Raw genomic sequence first — 15,412 nt, 5'->3', positions numbered from 1 at the left:
GCTATAACAGTTATGCATGACACACCAGCCCATGCCCACTGGGCACTTTTCTGAGAGCAATCAAGATACGACTACCTACATCCGTTCTTCCCCAGCCTCCCATACCTCTGTCTACTACTTCATCTTTGTAGCTTGTCTTTGTAGAACAGAGCTGTGAGAAATCTGGATTTCAGTTCTCTCATCGTAAGATCTTAACTACAAGTGAGACCTCTAAAATGTAAGACACCAACATTTTATAGCAAGTGGGTACATCTGCTGGATTCTCAAAACCTGAAGAGCTTTTGACAACTTATTTTCCCTTTTGCAGGGAACTGTTGTCTGGCTGGAGGAAAAAAATCCAGGTCCAATGACCAATTACGCACAAAGCCTGCTACTGTTGACTCAGCCCAGCATGAAACAGAATATAGACAGGCTTTTCTTTTCATGGAAGAAAGCCTCCCTTAGCTCTCTCCACTTTGAAAGAAACAATTTTTATTCTTACATTTTCACATTTGGATACTCTCCTGCTCACCCTGTGGTGATATATTCTCTACTACTCTGTATCAGAGAGGAGCTGTTGATGTCCTCAGGCTTGAGCTATACTGATACTCTGCCCTAATTTCCAACATGGTTAGACAGCACCGGCATAAAACCATCAGTTTGAAGTCAAATCACAAAGTAGGCTCAGATTTTAACTGAAAAGCCTGAAGCAGGTATGTATTGCAACAGGACAAGCCACAGCTTGTTGAGACACTGATCCACACCTCATTGAGACTCTCCACTGACTTTGGCATTTGCTGGCCCAGCCCTTAATCCTATAATAATCCCATCCTTCAGCAAATGCTGCAGAGAATGTTCTAGGTGCTTCTGAGGGTAAGCTATTAAACTACTTAGGTATTAACAAAAATATTTGTATAGTTAGTTTCACACTAGCCTCCCTGGAATATTTCCTGTAACCTTGATTATAGCTGTTAGCTTATCATTGGAAACTAGAAGAGGAGAAAAAGTTTAAAGGACAGAATTTTAAAAACCTCTCTCACCTACTCACCAGCTCCTCCTGCCCCACGCTTGCCCTGCCTTAATGCACGTCTTAGCTGTGGTGCTGCCACCCATTCAACATATCCTACTAAAGCAGAGCAATTTCAGAGTACCAGGGATTTTAGCTCTTTTTCCCCTTCTTACAAAGCATTAAGAAGATCCACAGCCATTGAGTTCCTTAAAACTCCTAGTGAGGAAAAGAAGGAGAAGGAAGGACATCAGTTTAGCAAGTATATTTGAAGTCAAACAAATTTAAAAAGTGAGCTTATGAAGCAAAGGGTGTTTCACAGAAGGGGCCCACACACAAGCAGGAAGAGGGTGCCACCAAATGCTGCATTACAAAGCAAAGATGTTGAAAATAACATGAGAAGCTCTTTGAGAAAACAAAACTATTTGAAAAGAGAAACTAATCATATGCAATCTACAGAAACATAGTTGGAAAATATATTGCATTTTAAGAGTAAGAATTACAGTGGGGGTCTGCTACAGACCGAGCGGATGAGACCCTCTATAGACAGATAGGAGCAGCCTCACGCTCACAAGCCGTGGTCCTCATGGGGGACTTCAGCCACCCCAACATCTGTTGGAGGGACAACACAGCAGGGCATAAGCAATCTGGGAGGTTCCTGGAATGTGTCAATGAGAACTTCCTTCTCCAAGTGGTAGAGGAGCCAACGAGGAGAGGTGCTACGCTGGACCTTGTCCTCACCAACAAGGAGGGGCTGGTGGGGAATGTGAAGCTCAAGGGCAGCCTGGACTGCGGTGACCACGAAATGGTGGAGTCCAAGATCCTGAGGGCACCGAGGAGGGCACACAGCAAGCTCACTACCCTGGACTTCAGGAGAGCAGACTTTGGCCTCTTCAGGGATCTGCTTGGTAGAGTGCTATGGGACAAAGCCCTGGAGGGAAGAGGGGCCCAAGAAAGCTGGGCAATATTCAAGGATCACCTCCTCCAAGCTCAGGAGCGATGCATCCCAGCAAAGAGGAAGTCAGGCAAAAACGCCAGGAGGCCTGCAGGGATGAACAAGGAGCTCCTGGACAAACTCAAACACAAAAAGGAAGCCTACAGAGGGTGGAAGCAAGGACAGGTAGCCTGGGAGAAATACAGAGGAATTGTCCAAGCAGCCAAGGAACAGGTTAGGAAAGCTAAAGCCCTGATAGAATTAAATCTGGCAGGGACATCAAGGGCAACAAGAAAAGATTCTATAGGTACATCGGGGATAAAAGGAAGACTAGGGAAAATGTGGGCCCTCTCCGGAATGAAACAGGAGACCTGGTTATCCAGGACACGGAGAAGGCGGAGGTACTCAATGACTTTTTCTGCCTCGGTCTTCACTGGCAAGTGCTGGAGCCTCACCACCCAAGCCGCAGAAGGCAAAGGGAGGGACTGGGAGAATGAAGAGCCACCCACTGTGGGAGAGCATCAGGTTCGAGACCATCTAAGGCACCTGAAAGTGCACAAGTCCATGGGACCCGCTGACATCCATCCACGGGTCCCGAAGGAACTGGCGGATGAAGTTGCTAAGCCACTATCCATCGTATTTGAGAAGTCGTGGCAGTCTGGTGAAGTTCCCACTGACTGGAAAAGGGGAAATATAACCCCCATTTTTAAAAAGGGAAAAAAGGAAGACCCGGGGAACTACAGGCCAGTCAGTCTCACCTCTGTGCCTGGCAAGATCATGGAACAGATCCTCCTGGAAGCTATGCTAAGGCACATGGAGGACAGGGAGGTGATTCGAGACAGCCAGCATGGCTTCACCAACGGCAAGTCCTGCCTGACGAACCTAGTGGCCTTCTAAGATGGAGTGACTACATCAGTGGACATGGGAAGGGCTACAGATGTCGTCTATCTGGACCTCTGTAAGGCCTTTGACACGGTCCCCCACAACATCCTTCTCTCTAAACTGGAGAGATACGGATTTGATGGGTGGACTGTCCGGTAAAGGATGAAGAACTGAATTAGATGGTTGCATCGAGGGTAGTGGTCAACGGCTCAATGTTGGATGGTAGAGGTAGTGGTATGGAGGCTGGTAACGAGTGGTGTCCCGCAGGGGTCCGTATTGGGACCGGTACTGTTTAATATCTTCATCAATGACGTAGTAGGATCGAGTGCAGCCTCAGCAAGTTTGCAGATGACACCAAGCTGAGTGCTGCAGTTGACATGCCTGAGGGACGGGATGCCATCCAGAGGGACCTGGACAAGCTCAAGAAGTGGGCCTGTGTGAACCTCATAAGGTTCAACAAGGCCAAGTGCAGGGTCCTGCACCTGGGTCGGGGCAACCCCCAGTATCAATACAGGCTGGGGGATGAAGGGATTGAGAGCAGCCCTGCCGAGAAGGACTTGGGGGTACTGGTGGATGGAAAGCTGGACATGAGGCAGCAATGTGCGCTCGTAGCCCACAAGGCCAATTGTATCCTGGGCTGCATCAAAAGAAGCGTGGCCAGCAGGTCGAGGGAGGTGATTCTTCCCCTCTACTCTGCTCTGGGGAGACCCCACCTGGAGTACTGTGTCCAGCTCTGGAGCCCTCAGCATAAGAAAGACACGGACCTGTTGGAGCAGGCCCAGAGAAGGGCCACAAAAATGAGCAGGGGGATGGAACACCTCCCCTATGAAGAAAGACTGAGAGAGTTGGGGTTGTTCAGCCTAGAGAAGAGAAGGTTTCAGGGAGACCTTATTGCAGCCTATCAGTACTTAAAGGGGGCTTATAAGAAAGATGGGGGCAAACTTTTTAGCAGGGCCTGTTGCGACAGGACAAGGGGGAATGGCTTTAAACTAAAGGGGGGTAGATTTAGACTAGATCTAAGGAAGAAATTGTTTACGCTGAGGGTGGTGAAGCACTGGAACAGGTTGCCCAGAGAGGTGGTGGATGCCCCATCCCTGGAAACATTCAAGGTCAGGTTGGATGGGGCTCTGAGCAACCTGATCTAGTTGAAGATGTCCCTGCCCACGGCAGGGGGTCAGACTAGATGAACTTTAGAAGTTCCTTCCAACCCAAATTATTCTATGATTCTATGATAAGTGTTTTACCTGGAAAGTAATAATTAAGAACAGACTCACTTTTTTCAAGTGCAATCCTCCCCTCCAAGTTTACCCATGTCCTGTACTAACTACTGCCTTTGAAATGAAGTGTTTACACGTATTTGCTTGTTCTAAAAGCACACAGACCTCAGTGAGTATTGTCTCTTAAACCTAGCTCACATACCCAGTGCAGGAAGACACTGAGCAAATTGTTAAATAGCCGTATCTGCCTGTGAGCCAGGCCAACTTCTGCTATTCACACAAACTGCTACTGAAGCCGTGCCCTGTATGGGCTCCTAGCACAAACATGCTACACTGCAATCAGCACTGCCCAAAGCCAGCATGTGCAGCAATATGAGTCACCTTGCTTCAATAGGGATTCATCTGGTGCAATTGCAATACAGCTGGGAGCAAAGTTTTCAGGAGAGAAACACTCATTAGGATGACAAAGTTTAGGAGTATTATAGTGCTGAAACTTTCCACAGCCTCTGCAGTGCATAACTTGTCATTACTGGAGGCAACATTTAGTGTTCACAAAGGCTCACAAGGAGTACTACTACTCAGCATAAAGGTGAAGGGTCATCTTTATTTAGTAGGATTTTAAAACATATTAAATGCCTTGTCACAAAGCAGAAAGAGTACACAGGAAAATTCTACTGAAGAACTTGTGAACAATTTCCAGATACTTTGCTTAGTTGTTGAGATAACTGAGTGCTGGCCTGTCAGATAGGGATTTTTTTGCCCCACTTTGGATTTACTCACATTCAGAAAAAAGAAAACACCCACAAACATTCTCAAGGAAACATTCAGAAGGATGAGTTGGCTCTGAAACTCTCAATATTTTTTGCCCAGTATCAGATCAGTAGGGTGCCAATTCTAGCCCACCTTTGGCTTCTTCAGGTATAACATAACGAGAAAGCTTGAATGCCCATTCTGAAAATTTCAAATTCACTGAGCAATGGTATTTTGAAGCTTCCTTGTCTTTTTAGCATTGGTTTGGACATCAGATTTTTTGTGCATTTATTAACAAGTGCAAAAAGTTAAAAGGTTGCTCTTCTAAAGCACCCCCCCCTTACCTGACAGTCCTCCCGCTACTATTCCAGCAGCTGCAAACAAAAGGGTCCTTCTGTAATACTGCAACAGCTACCTATTCTCTTCTGCAGTGCTATGACGGCTAAGAGCCCACTTTCTTCTTTGATGCCTAGTATTTTACATACCTGAAAATAATTTGTCAATAACTTCCTCTGTAAAGAAGTACTTCATACCTGTCAGAAAGAGACTACTGACTGAACTTTCCAGAGAACCTAAGCTTCTCACACAGCTCCAGGATGAGCTTTCAAAACACTACCCAGGTTACATGCTTTTGAAATACCCCTCAGATTTGCTCAGCCTATTGGAGGGAATCCTCTATTTTCCTTTCTTTACCAATGCATCCAAGTCTGGATATTTGTAACCCATGGACCTGGCAAATTTGTCCTAGCTGTCTAGTAGATGTTACAAGTCATTTTAATGCTGGCACGTCAGGCTTCAGTGTTCTTCATTAAGGAGAGCCACAAGTGCTATTGATTCAGGAAGACAGTATTTCACTGGTTTGTATTTAATATTTTCAATGAACCCACAAGAGGTAGAAATTAAATTTTAAAAGGCTACACTTTTCTGTTGAGGCCAATCTGCTAGAGATGATACACCAGCCATAGCTGATGTACACTCAGCTTCCAGACAATCTCTTCAACCAATTCAAGAATACTGTTGATTTTGAGGAAGTGGCATGCAATTCTTAAACAATTAGATAATTACCTTCATACAGATTAAAATCTGACGGAAGAAGAATGGAAGGCAAACTCAAAACAGAATGGGCCAGAAGATGGGGGGAGTACAGTATGAAGTAAGAGACTCAAGAGAGGGGCCCCAGTTTCCAGAACATACCAATTGCCTGCCCATGAAAAAACACCTTCCACAACAGAAGCCACAGAGAGTAGGGGCTTGGGGGCGGGCGAAGAAACAGGACTGGAGGAACTAACACAATCAAAACATAACCATGTGTCAATTTTTAACAGTATCGTCACCACTGGCTACACCATCTCAAACGCAGATTTGGGCAGATTGGTTCTATTCTTTAGCGTGTATCTGGAAGACTGAACATACTCATACTTCCATACTTCTGTGAAATATTTTGAGACCTGTACTGTAAACAATAATTATTTTCAGCTTCACTTTTAATCGGGGAAGTGGTAAGAGCACTGAAGAAAGGGTTTCAAAGTCTTAAATGCAATGGTAAAGTTATAACATACAACAGACTGAAAATTCTGTCTTAATTCATTGTCACATAATTAGATGTTGCAGCTTTAAACTGTATGAATGACAACATATCACCAGATTTATTGCAACACTGACAGAACAAGATAAAGCTGAAATTTGCTATTGTTTTACTTACACTGCCTTATGTTTAAGCTGCCACAAGTATGCTAGATTTGTTATTGAAACAGGTATGGTTTAACTTCCGTGATTCTCTGTTTGCCTAGATAAGTCACTTTTTTTAAGAAGTGGCTTTTGGCACTGTGCCATAGACACCAAGTCCAAGTAAATCCTTATTACACAGATCACTGTCCTGAATCTACTGATACTCTTACAATCTTGCCCATCAATCCAGCTGTCAGGCAAGCTCATTAAATCCCAGACATGAAGCATACACAATTTTAGTTGAGAAAAAGTCACACAGCTTTCAAAACAGCCATTTAAAAACTTCTACCATTACCTTTCCTCAAAAAAAATGAATAACTATTTCTGTTTCTCTGAGACTTGATACCAAAACCAAAATCAAAAATATGTTCCTTTAAGGTAGGGGGAAAAAGAGCCACATACAAAAGGCAACTTAATCAGCTGACTCCTACTTCTTAAACACATTAAACCAATTAATTTGTGCAATGATTTGTTTTTTAAAAACAGTTTCAAGTTTTGCCCTGTTGCATCTCAATTTTTAACTGTAAATTTAAGCCACATTTAAACAACTGTAAGTCTTATATTACAACCTTATGAACACATTACCTGTAACATAATAACTTTTAATATCAAAACATTCTCACAATAGTATTGCTAAATAAAAGTCATCACAGTGATTTTTATGCAGCTATGACACCACTAGGTTTGCCACTTGTCAGAGATTTAAAATGTTTAAATAGATATTTCCTTCATGAACTTGAGCCTCAGAAAACTTAACTTGAAAGTTTCACAAACCCATCTTATATTCTGTATGTATTAGAGAAACCATAATTAAAAAAGCATGCGTTCTGATTGTGGATTTTTTTTTTTTATTTTAGATGACAGAGCTGGATTACCAGCTCTGCATGCAGTTTGATAATCCACAGCTACATCAGAATGTAGCAGTACACATTAGTTGTTCCTTTTATTAATGGAAAGGCAGAAACTAGATTTGGTTGGGGGAGTTGTTTGTTTGTTTTAAATACTCTCCTTTTTTTGGGAAGAGGCTTCCTTCAGCAACTCAAAAAAGCCTGTAGACAAAGACTAAACATGCAGCTTCCTGGGTCTAACTTTGTTTTGTACCTGAAAAGCGAAATAAAACAAAACCCAGCCTAATGAGGTGGCAAGCCCAGAAGTCACAAGTGTTAGCAGGAAGTTACTACAGCACCAAAACAATGGAAAAGATGGACTTACACATAATTTATTATTCCTACCTTCCAAATACTTAGACACTTTCTCCATTCGAGCTGCCATATGATAAAGAGAATGAACAGAAAGAGGCAACATTTAGCTTTAAAACCATTTACAGAAAACAAGCCCCAAAAAAATCTGGAGTTGTGATTATTAGTAGTATAAAGGAAGTTATTTGTCCGAACCTGAGGTTAGGTCAGATCCTCTGTTCTTTTTATCTTCTACTATTTCATAGAAGGGGCCTATTACTTGTAGCAATTCTTCAACTTTGTCCGTCATTGGCATAGTCTCAAGAATCTGCACAAGTTCAAAATATGAAGCATTTTATTAAACAGCATTTCAATGATTCATTCATTTCAACTGATTTTAGAAACTGCTGGTCATTGTAAAACTCAGTAACATTTCACTAAGTCACTTAACACATTAATTCTGATTTTTTTACTTTATTTTTTTAATTAAAGGAAAACAACATAAAACTAATTTACCAAAAAAGAATCTTAACTAGCTGGTGAAGAGAAGATGGGAGAGCTAATGCATTTGCCAACACTAGACAGCCTCAGCACAGTATTAGTAGACCTTGGAATCCATTATTTCAGCAATTTCAAACTAAATGAACTCAAAGTTCAACAGGCTGCTGTTATCTGATGCAATTTATTTTATAGACAAGTCTTCCCACAGAGAAAATGAAACTGAAAGACTTTTTTTCTTAGAGGACTCTTCGTATCTGTCAAACCCTGCCATCTTCAATGGAATGTAAGGAGCAGATCAAAAGTGCCCTACTGGGTCCATCTAAACCCAAACAACAAAATGGACAGAATACAGCAAAACCAGGACAGTACAAAGACATACTTAGAAGAGCAGCAAACTAGAACCAAGTTCTGCTCTTGAAGTCATTTGGAGCTCTTCCTTTGATAAAAATTTATTCATTTTAAGTTACAAAACCAATACCTCTGATCATCTGATAGGAATGCAAAATTTTAAATCTAAAATAGATTAAAACAGAAGAGATTCAATAATTGAATATTATTTTTAAAGCATACAATATTATTGTCCAATTCTAGTTTAAGTCCTTTCAATCAAGCTTGTTGACGATAGCTTTGCTCCTCTTTCATCCTCTACTTTTTTTATTATTTTTTAAAAGAGGCAATAGCTACAGGAAAAGACTCAGGTAGAAGCAAACTAACAGCTACAGTACACCTCCTCCTCCAGAAGAGCACCAAGAAAGCAACAGATGGAGGTACAAGTTGCCACAGAACATGCTGCTCAAAAGCACCAAGCACATCACTAAGCAGTAGAAGCAAAAGCTACAGCATTACTTCACAAAGCAGGAGCTCCAGGCAGTCTAGCAGGTAACAAGTCAACACTTGCAAACCAATCAAGGATACCAAGAGACAACGATCCTATCAAACTGCAGTTTCATTGCCACTTTTCTGACTTATTCAGTGTATATAATTCATTCCGTATTTGTTAGAGGGAAATGCTCAGTGTTCAGATACAGAGCGGGATATGAACCAGAGATAGGACAGTTTTGTGATTTTTTTTTTTTTTTTTAGCTTCAATAGCATTGAGAGAAACAAGAAACCTATTCTAGAATAACACTTGTATTTGCTATGTATTTACTTCTATAGTCTGCACTGTAAACTGTTTCATACGTGCATTTCTATGATGTCTGCACATAACCGCTCTTCATCTACTCTAAACAGACTTCAGTACACTCTGCAACTTGGAGCAATTCTTAGAATCTTACCGCACTGTTTCTGTTAAAGTAAGAGTTTTGTAACTGCTAGCTTTTAGGTGAGCAAAAAAAGAGCAAATACTTCCACAAACAAAATCAATTGCTTACTTACATAGCCACTAGGCATAATATGCAATCTTAAAATTTGAAAGTACGAAGTAAGTTATTACATATCCTGAATTACTGTTTTCTTTGGATGTCAGACAATTCATATATGAACTCTTGTTTTAAATTAGAAACACCATATAGTATTAACACTTCTTTATGCTAAGATATGACTCATTTCTAATATATAACAAAACAATGTGTCTGAAGTGTAAATAATTAAACAGTATTGCAATATAAAATTTCAGAAATGCTACTTGGAAGATAAATTAATCTCAAACAAAGTGCACCTTAGCTCAGATTCATCTTAGCTAGGACTAAGACATGTTTGGTCATCTCCCACCAGCACCTCAGAACCTCACCCAGACACATTCCTCAACAGCTGCGATTTTCAGGGCCACCACATGAAGGGAAAAGAACACCAAACAAGTTAACAATAAAAGTATCTTGTGACAGGGTCATCTGATGCATATATAGCCCAAACACAATGTGCAAATGCTAGGGACATGCCCCAGGGACAGGGGGGGAATATGACAATCTTATACACCCCTAAAACACAGTCCTGTGATATCAGTATACAAGTGGGTTTTTTGCCCCCTTAGACATGGATACCTATGCAGCAACAGCGAGATGCCCACAGTAGCACCACAAGGATTAGTGCAGTATGTGCTGATAGAACAACCCAGTGGATCCATTTGAAATGCACTTGCATTGACATTTCAAGTAGAATCAATCGGGTTGGAAAAGCTGAAGCTAGTATTTCAAATGTGAGAGCTGAAACAACACCAAAGCAGGGTAAACAGACTCCCCAGTTTCAAAGCTGAACGAGGCAAGAAGTCATTTGCTCTCCAATCCCTACATGTAACCTGTACAGAGGCAGAATATTTGTGCTTCATTAGGGTCAAGTAAGTAGACTTCCTCGCAGGAGGCTTACTAGGGTTTTTTTAGAACAAACATTGCAGTTTCACTTAGTTTTAGTGTCCTGACCAAACCCATTACTGCATTGAAAAAAAAAAAAAATAAGGTACTTTACTGAAGTATTAACGCATTCTGAATCCAAGATTTGAAGTGAAGCACTAAATCTTGTGGCACGCATTCAAAAGGAATTATTCAAATTTAGTGGGATTTTTGACCAAATGAATAATATTTGGCCTTCTGTGTTTTCTGGAGTTGTTTATTTTTCATTTTAAAGCAGCTACAGTAATACCAGCAGGAACTAAATTACGAAAATTACAGATAGGAAAAAAAACAGTAGTCAGACTCCAGCTCCTTGCCTAGTAAAAGTTTTTATTTTATCAATCATTAAACATATTAAGAGTTCAATGTCAAGATAACGGCCTAGGAGAAAAGCAAAATTCGGAGTAGAACTTACATTTTCTCTCCTTGATTATAACCTCATTATAATAATAGATTACAATTATACTTTTATCCAGATTGACAGTAAATAATCTTTAAACTGGAAAGGCCACCTAGAAGAGCTTCGGTGAAAAGACTGCAGTGAAAAGGGTTAGTTAATAAAAGAAAATAAACTTTAATTCTGAATGTTTACTTTAGTTAATGCTGCAATTGCTGCTTAATATAGTAACTATGACTGTCTACAAGTTACACATCTATTCCAAAAAAGACAGACCAAATTGCTCAATTCTAACTGTTTGAATGCAACTATAATATACAAGGAATATTTTCACAAGTACAGAAAAATTCAGGTTGCCGAGTTCTTCTTGAAAAATCAAAGATTATTAAGTTTACATATTTGATTATACTCATGTCTCCAGTCATGAGAGTGAGACTCTTGCTCCTTCTGAAGGGTTGGTTTTTTCCTTTCCAAGATAAGGATCACTTACCTCTCCTAACTCTGAGAAATGAGGCAGTTTGCAGTAAATCAGCTTTTCTTTTGTGGTACTTAAAGTTCCACTGTTTTCCCCACTGCCCCCTTTACCATGATTTCAATACTTCACTTTCTTGAGCTCTGTCATTTAAGCTTCATATCAGCTAGAGCTCTCATGTTTCTCTGAAAACAACCCAAATGCTATAGCTTTGGAAGGAACTACATAATTTTCTTCTCCCCACAGGCCAAACAGCGTAATACTGAAAGGTAACAGTTCACATAGTGAATAACTCATTTGGAGCTTTGACAGTAGTAGTCAGCAAGAACCTCCTCATGTTCCCCAATTTATTTCTGGAACATTTGTTCTAGAAGATCCCTTCCACTCATTAGTAAACTTACCTTTTTCATTTCTTCAACATAAGCTATCATGGCTTCTTCTTTGGACATGTCTCCCAAGGCACTCCAAGCATCCCTAGGAAAGAAAGGCGCATACATCTTCAGTATCTTCAGGGCCTACTGGATTTTTTTCAGCCTGGCCTTAAGTAGGTCAGTTATGTAATGCCCAAAGTTTCTCTGATACAAATAAAACGCAACAATAATTCACAACTTTTTTTTAAAGTCCAAATATATAATTTGCTAGGATAATCACATAGTAGTACATCAACAAAGAAGCAACAAACTGAACAGCCTGGGGACTGAAGAGTTCCCCACTGACCAGCTATGACCTTGTACCCGGTAAGTTGTTAATTTTTTTTTTTTTTTTTTTAAGACCCCCTGCTGCAGAAAGAGAGCAGGCACAGACACTTCAGCCAGCACTTACAACCAGTTGTCAGCAAGTTAGAACAGGCTACAAAAAAAAAAAAAATCTGTTCTTTTTTGAGTTTAGCAACTGAGGAAAGACACATAGGTCTAGTAAGCAAATAGTTTAATTATCACCCCCAGTTACCACAGCAGCTACTTGTGACCTAAAAAAAAATCTCCCCCTCTCCAACTCTGCAAGACAGAAAACTCCAGTCAAAGTTATCAGTATTGCACAAGAAATCTGCCAGAACACAGACTGGAATGAAACATTTCCTTACTCAGTCTTGCACTTGATGTGACGCTGTCCCTTCCCCTTGCCAGAGTATTTGACCCACTTACAGCAAAACCCCAAGGTTGGTGGCTCACATTTCAGCTACAACCAACCAGGCAGGTGGAAGCTTACTGCCCTAGTCCTCTGCAAAGATACCCCCTTCACCCTGACTTGGGGAGACTGGGGAGGAAGGAAGAAAGGAGAAAAAAAAAAAAAGTCAAAGGAATCATTTCATAGATTCCCAAGACAACCACGACCATAAAGACACCAATAATACTTGTTCTTCAGGACAAATCATTATTAAAATATAATAAGCAAAGCAGTCACATGGCTTTTCAAACAGATCTTAGCAATTTGGTGAATCAGAAGCCTTCCCAGCACAAGGAAAATACAGACAGTGGGAAGCCCTGCCACTGAGCAGACAAACCAGAAAGACACATAAACCAGACCTCTCCCCAAGAGCTTGAAGCTATGTCAATGGCTGCCAATGAGCACTTATTTACTTCAGGCTCACATCATACATGAAAACTTGAGAAGGAAGAATTCCAGAAACTCATCAACATCACTCATTCTGCAGAGCACCTACAATTTCATTCTACAACATGGGATAAACACTGCAGAAGTACCATGACGGTGCTTGCCCAAGCAAAACCTACCCACCTGCAGAACCCAAGGGAATGTTTTCACCTGCAACTCGAGAAGTTATGTTATCTGAGCTAGAAAGTTGGAACACAAGACATAAAATGAATTCAAGCATCAAAGGTTGTGAATGTTCTTAAGAGAGAAATAAACTCACTAAACTCTTTCTCCAAGTGCCACTCTTCTAAACATCTCCACTCCAAGCATAAAAAAAACCCAAAACAACAACTCATGAAAAGTTACCATTTGTATCTACCAATCGGATCCCAAAATCCAGGTCGTGGAATGTTACAGGGTCCTTGGGTTGCTTGCTTATAAAAGCTATAGAACTTGAGCATCATTTCATTCGTTGGCTGGAATGAACCTAGTGAAATCATATTAAAATACAATTAAATTGTAATCAAGAATATTAACGAGTATTTTACAAGCTTAGTATTTCTATGAGAAAATAGCCTGCAGTTTGTTACAGCCTGATTGACAGCAGTACAATTTAAGTCAACGGAGAACATCTTTACTTCATCTACCATGAACCAGCACCACTGACAATATTTACTTTACAAACAGCAAGTTTCAGGTTGAGTTTAAGGGACTATAACCTTTACTACTCCTAAGGTCAGACTCCACAGTTAGAATAAAAAAAGAGTAATAAGTAACATAAAGCAAGTGTCCTTTCACTCAGTTTAAAGGGACAGGTCTAGCTCCCAGTAAACAAAGTATCTTGCTGTATCACTTTACTGTTAAAAAAGAGTAACTTATTGAAAGACTCCAGAACTTTAAAAAAAAAAAACAAACAAACAAACCAAACACAACAAACCCAAAACACAGCCTTCCACAGTGGTTTTGTTTACTTTGGGTATTTGACAGCACTTTCAATAAGTTTCACTGTTTCTCCTGTTTCTGTTTTCTCTTCTTCCTTTGTGGAACACACTTTTGTAGAGGTAGGAAATGTGAATACAAAACTGTAACAGCTGGCAGGGAAGATTCATAACCAATCAATTAAATCAAATACTTCGAGGTTCGATTCTAGTCATTAGGAGAAGTTTACAGTGACCTCTATCTTAGTACCTCAACAAACCCAGTTTTACTTACACCAGAATTAATGATGTATGTAATAACCAACTTTTTAAAATTATTATTATTACTCTTATAAAAAAGACACATTCTGATTATTTTGCTTTTCTGTTCTGGAAACTCTTTCAGCAGAGGGAACTCATGATAACAGCTCCGAAGCCATCAAACCAACTTCAGGATTTCAGGGAGGCAGAGGCCCTTCCCCGGCGTTCCCCGCACCGCACCGCGGGGAGCTGACAGGCCCCCTCCTCCAGGCGCCTGACTGAGGAACTCCTGTCGTGGGCTGGAAGCCCCTGAACCGGCGTTTCTTCAGGAGAGGCGGACGGCAGCACTAAGACCGAGCTTTCCAAGCGGTTCTGCAGCCGCCACCTGCTGACGGGCGCTCGGCCCGGCTGAGGGAGGAAGGCCCTACTGCCCTGGCCTGAGCCACCCGGCGGGCCGCGCCACCGCCCCTGCCCGGGGACCGCTCGCCCCGGAGGAAGCACCCGCCGGCAGGAGAAGGGCCTTACCCCCCCCCGCCCACCGGGCCCTGCCTGCCTCGCAGGTGCCGGCCAGGCCCCGCGCCGATGCCACCGGACTTCCCCCCCACCGCCCCCCAGGCCGCACTTACCGTTTTTGGGCAGGCTCTGGATCACCTTCACGGCCGCCTCGAACCTGGTGGCGTGCACGGAGCCGATCTCCGCCATGTCCCCGTCCCGTCACCGCCCGCCGCCTCTTGCTCGGCCGCCGGGCCGCGTCCGGCGGGGTGGGTTCAGCTCAGCCTCCCTCGTCGCGGCGCCTGCAGCCGACTGCACGGGTGAGAGGCTGAGAGGCGCCGGGCCGTACGCAGCCAGTCCCCGGCGGCAGCGGGGCGGGGAGCCCAGCCCCTGCCGCGCCCGGCCCGGCCCCCGCCCCGATCCCTCAGCCCTCCACCTCCGGCAGGGCTAGGCACAACCCGCCCAGCACCTCGGACCAGCCTCGCCCCGCAGGCCGAGCACGAGCCGCAGCATCCCCAGCCCAGCCTAGCCAACAGCCCACCCCTACCTTTGCCCCGGCTTCAGGCGCCCATGTTATGTCTCCCACAGCGGCGCCCTTGCCCTCCCCTCGCACCGCCCCGAGGCCGCCAGGGGCGCGCCGGGAAACGTAGTCCGCGCGCCGCGCCCCTCGGCCGCCCCGCGGCACGGCCGGGCCCCACACAGGTATCCCCGCTGCCGGTCCCCCCTCAGCGCCTTCTCTTCCTCCCGCCGCCATCGCAGGCCCGCTGCCTCTCCGTCAGCC

The 15,412-nt window shown here is 42.9% G+C and overlaps 1 protein-coding gene across 3 annotated transcripts in view; it reads right to left on the bottom strand.

The window, feature by feature from the left end:
• Nucleotides 1–15,201, bottom strand: part of ACBD5 (acyl-CoA binding domain containing 5) — a 36,151-nt gene extending 20,950 nt beyond the window's left edge. Inside the window, exons 1-6 of one of the 3 annotated variants that reach the window (XM_076331746.1) lie at nt 15,179–15,201; nt 14,766–14,943; nt 13,328–13,448; nt 11,773–11,845; nt 7,891–8,002; nt 7,729–7,761 (exon numbers count right to left, since the gene is read on the bottom strand). In XM_076331746.1, the coding sequence (XP_076187861.1) occupies nt 7,729–7,761; nt 7,891–8,002; nt 11,773–11,845; nt 13,328–13,448; nt 14,766–14,841 (415 nt within the window). In that variant the 5' untranslated portion in view covers nt 14,842–14,943; nt 15,179–15,201. Of the gene's footprint in view, nt 1–7,728; nt 7,762–7,890; nt 8,003–11,772; nt 11,846–13,327; nt 13,449–14,765; nt 15,024–15,178 lie in introns of those variants that run through there. The other 2 variants (XM_076331748.1, XM_076331747.1) reach the window with 2 other exon arrangements.
• Between the last annotated feature and the right edge of the window lie 211 nt (nt 15,202–15,412).

This window comes from Aptenodytes patagonicus, chromosome 2 (genome assembly GCF_965638725.1).
Source record: "Aptenodytes patagonicus chromosome 2, bAptPat1.pri.cur, whole genome shotgun sequence".
Taxonomy (NCBI): domain Eukaryota; kingdom Metazoa; phylum Chordata; class Aves; order Sphenisciformes; family Spheniscidae; genus Aptenodytes; species Aptenodytes patagonicus.
Note: the sequence above shows the minus strand (reverse complement) of the source record. Positions and strands in the feature narration are given on the sequence as shown.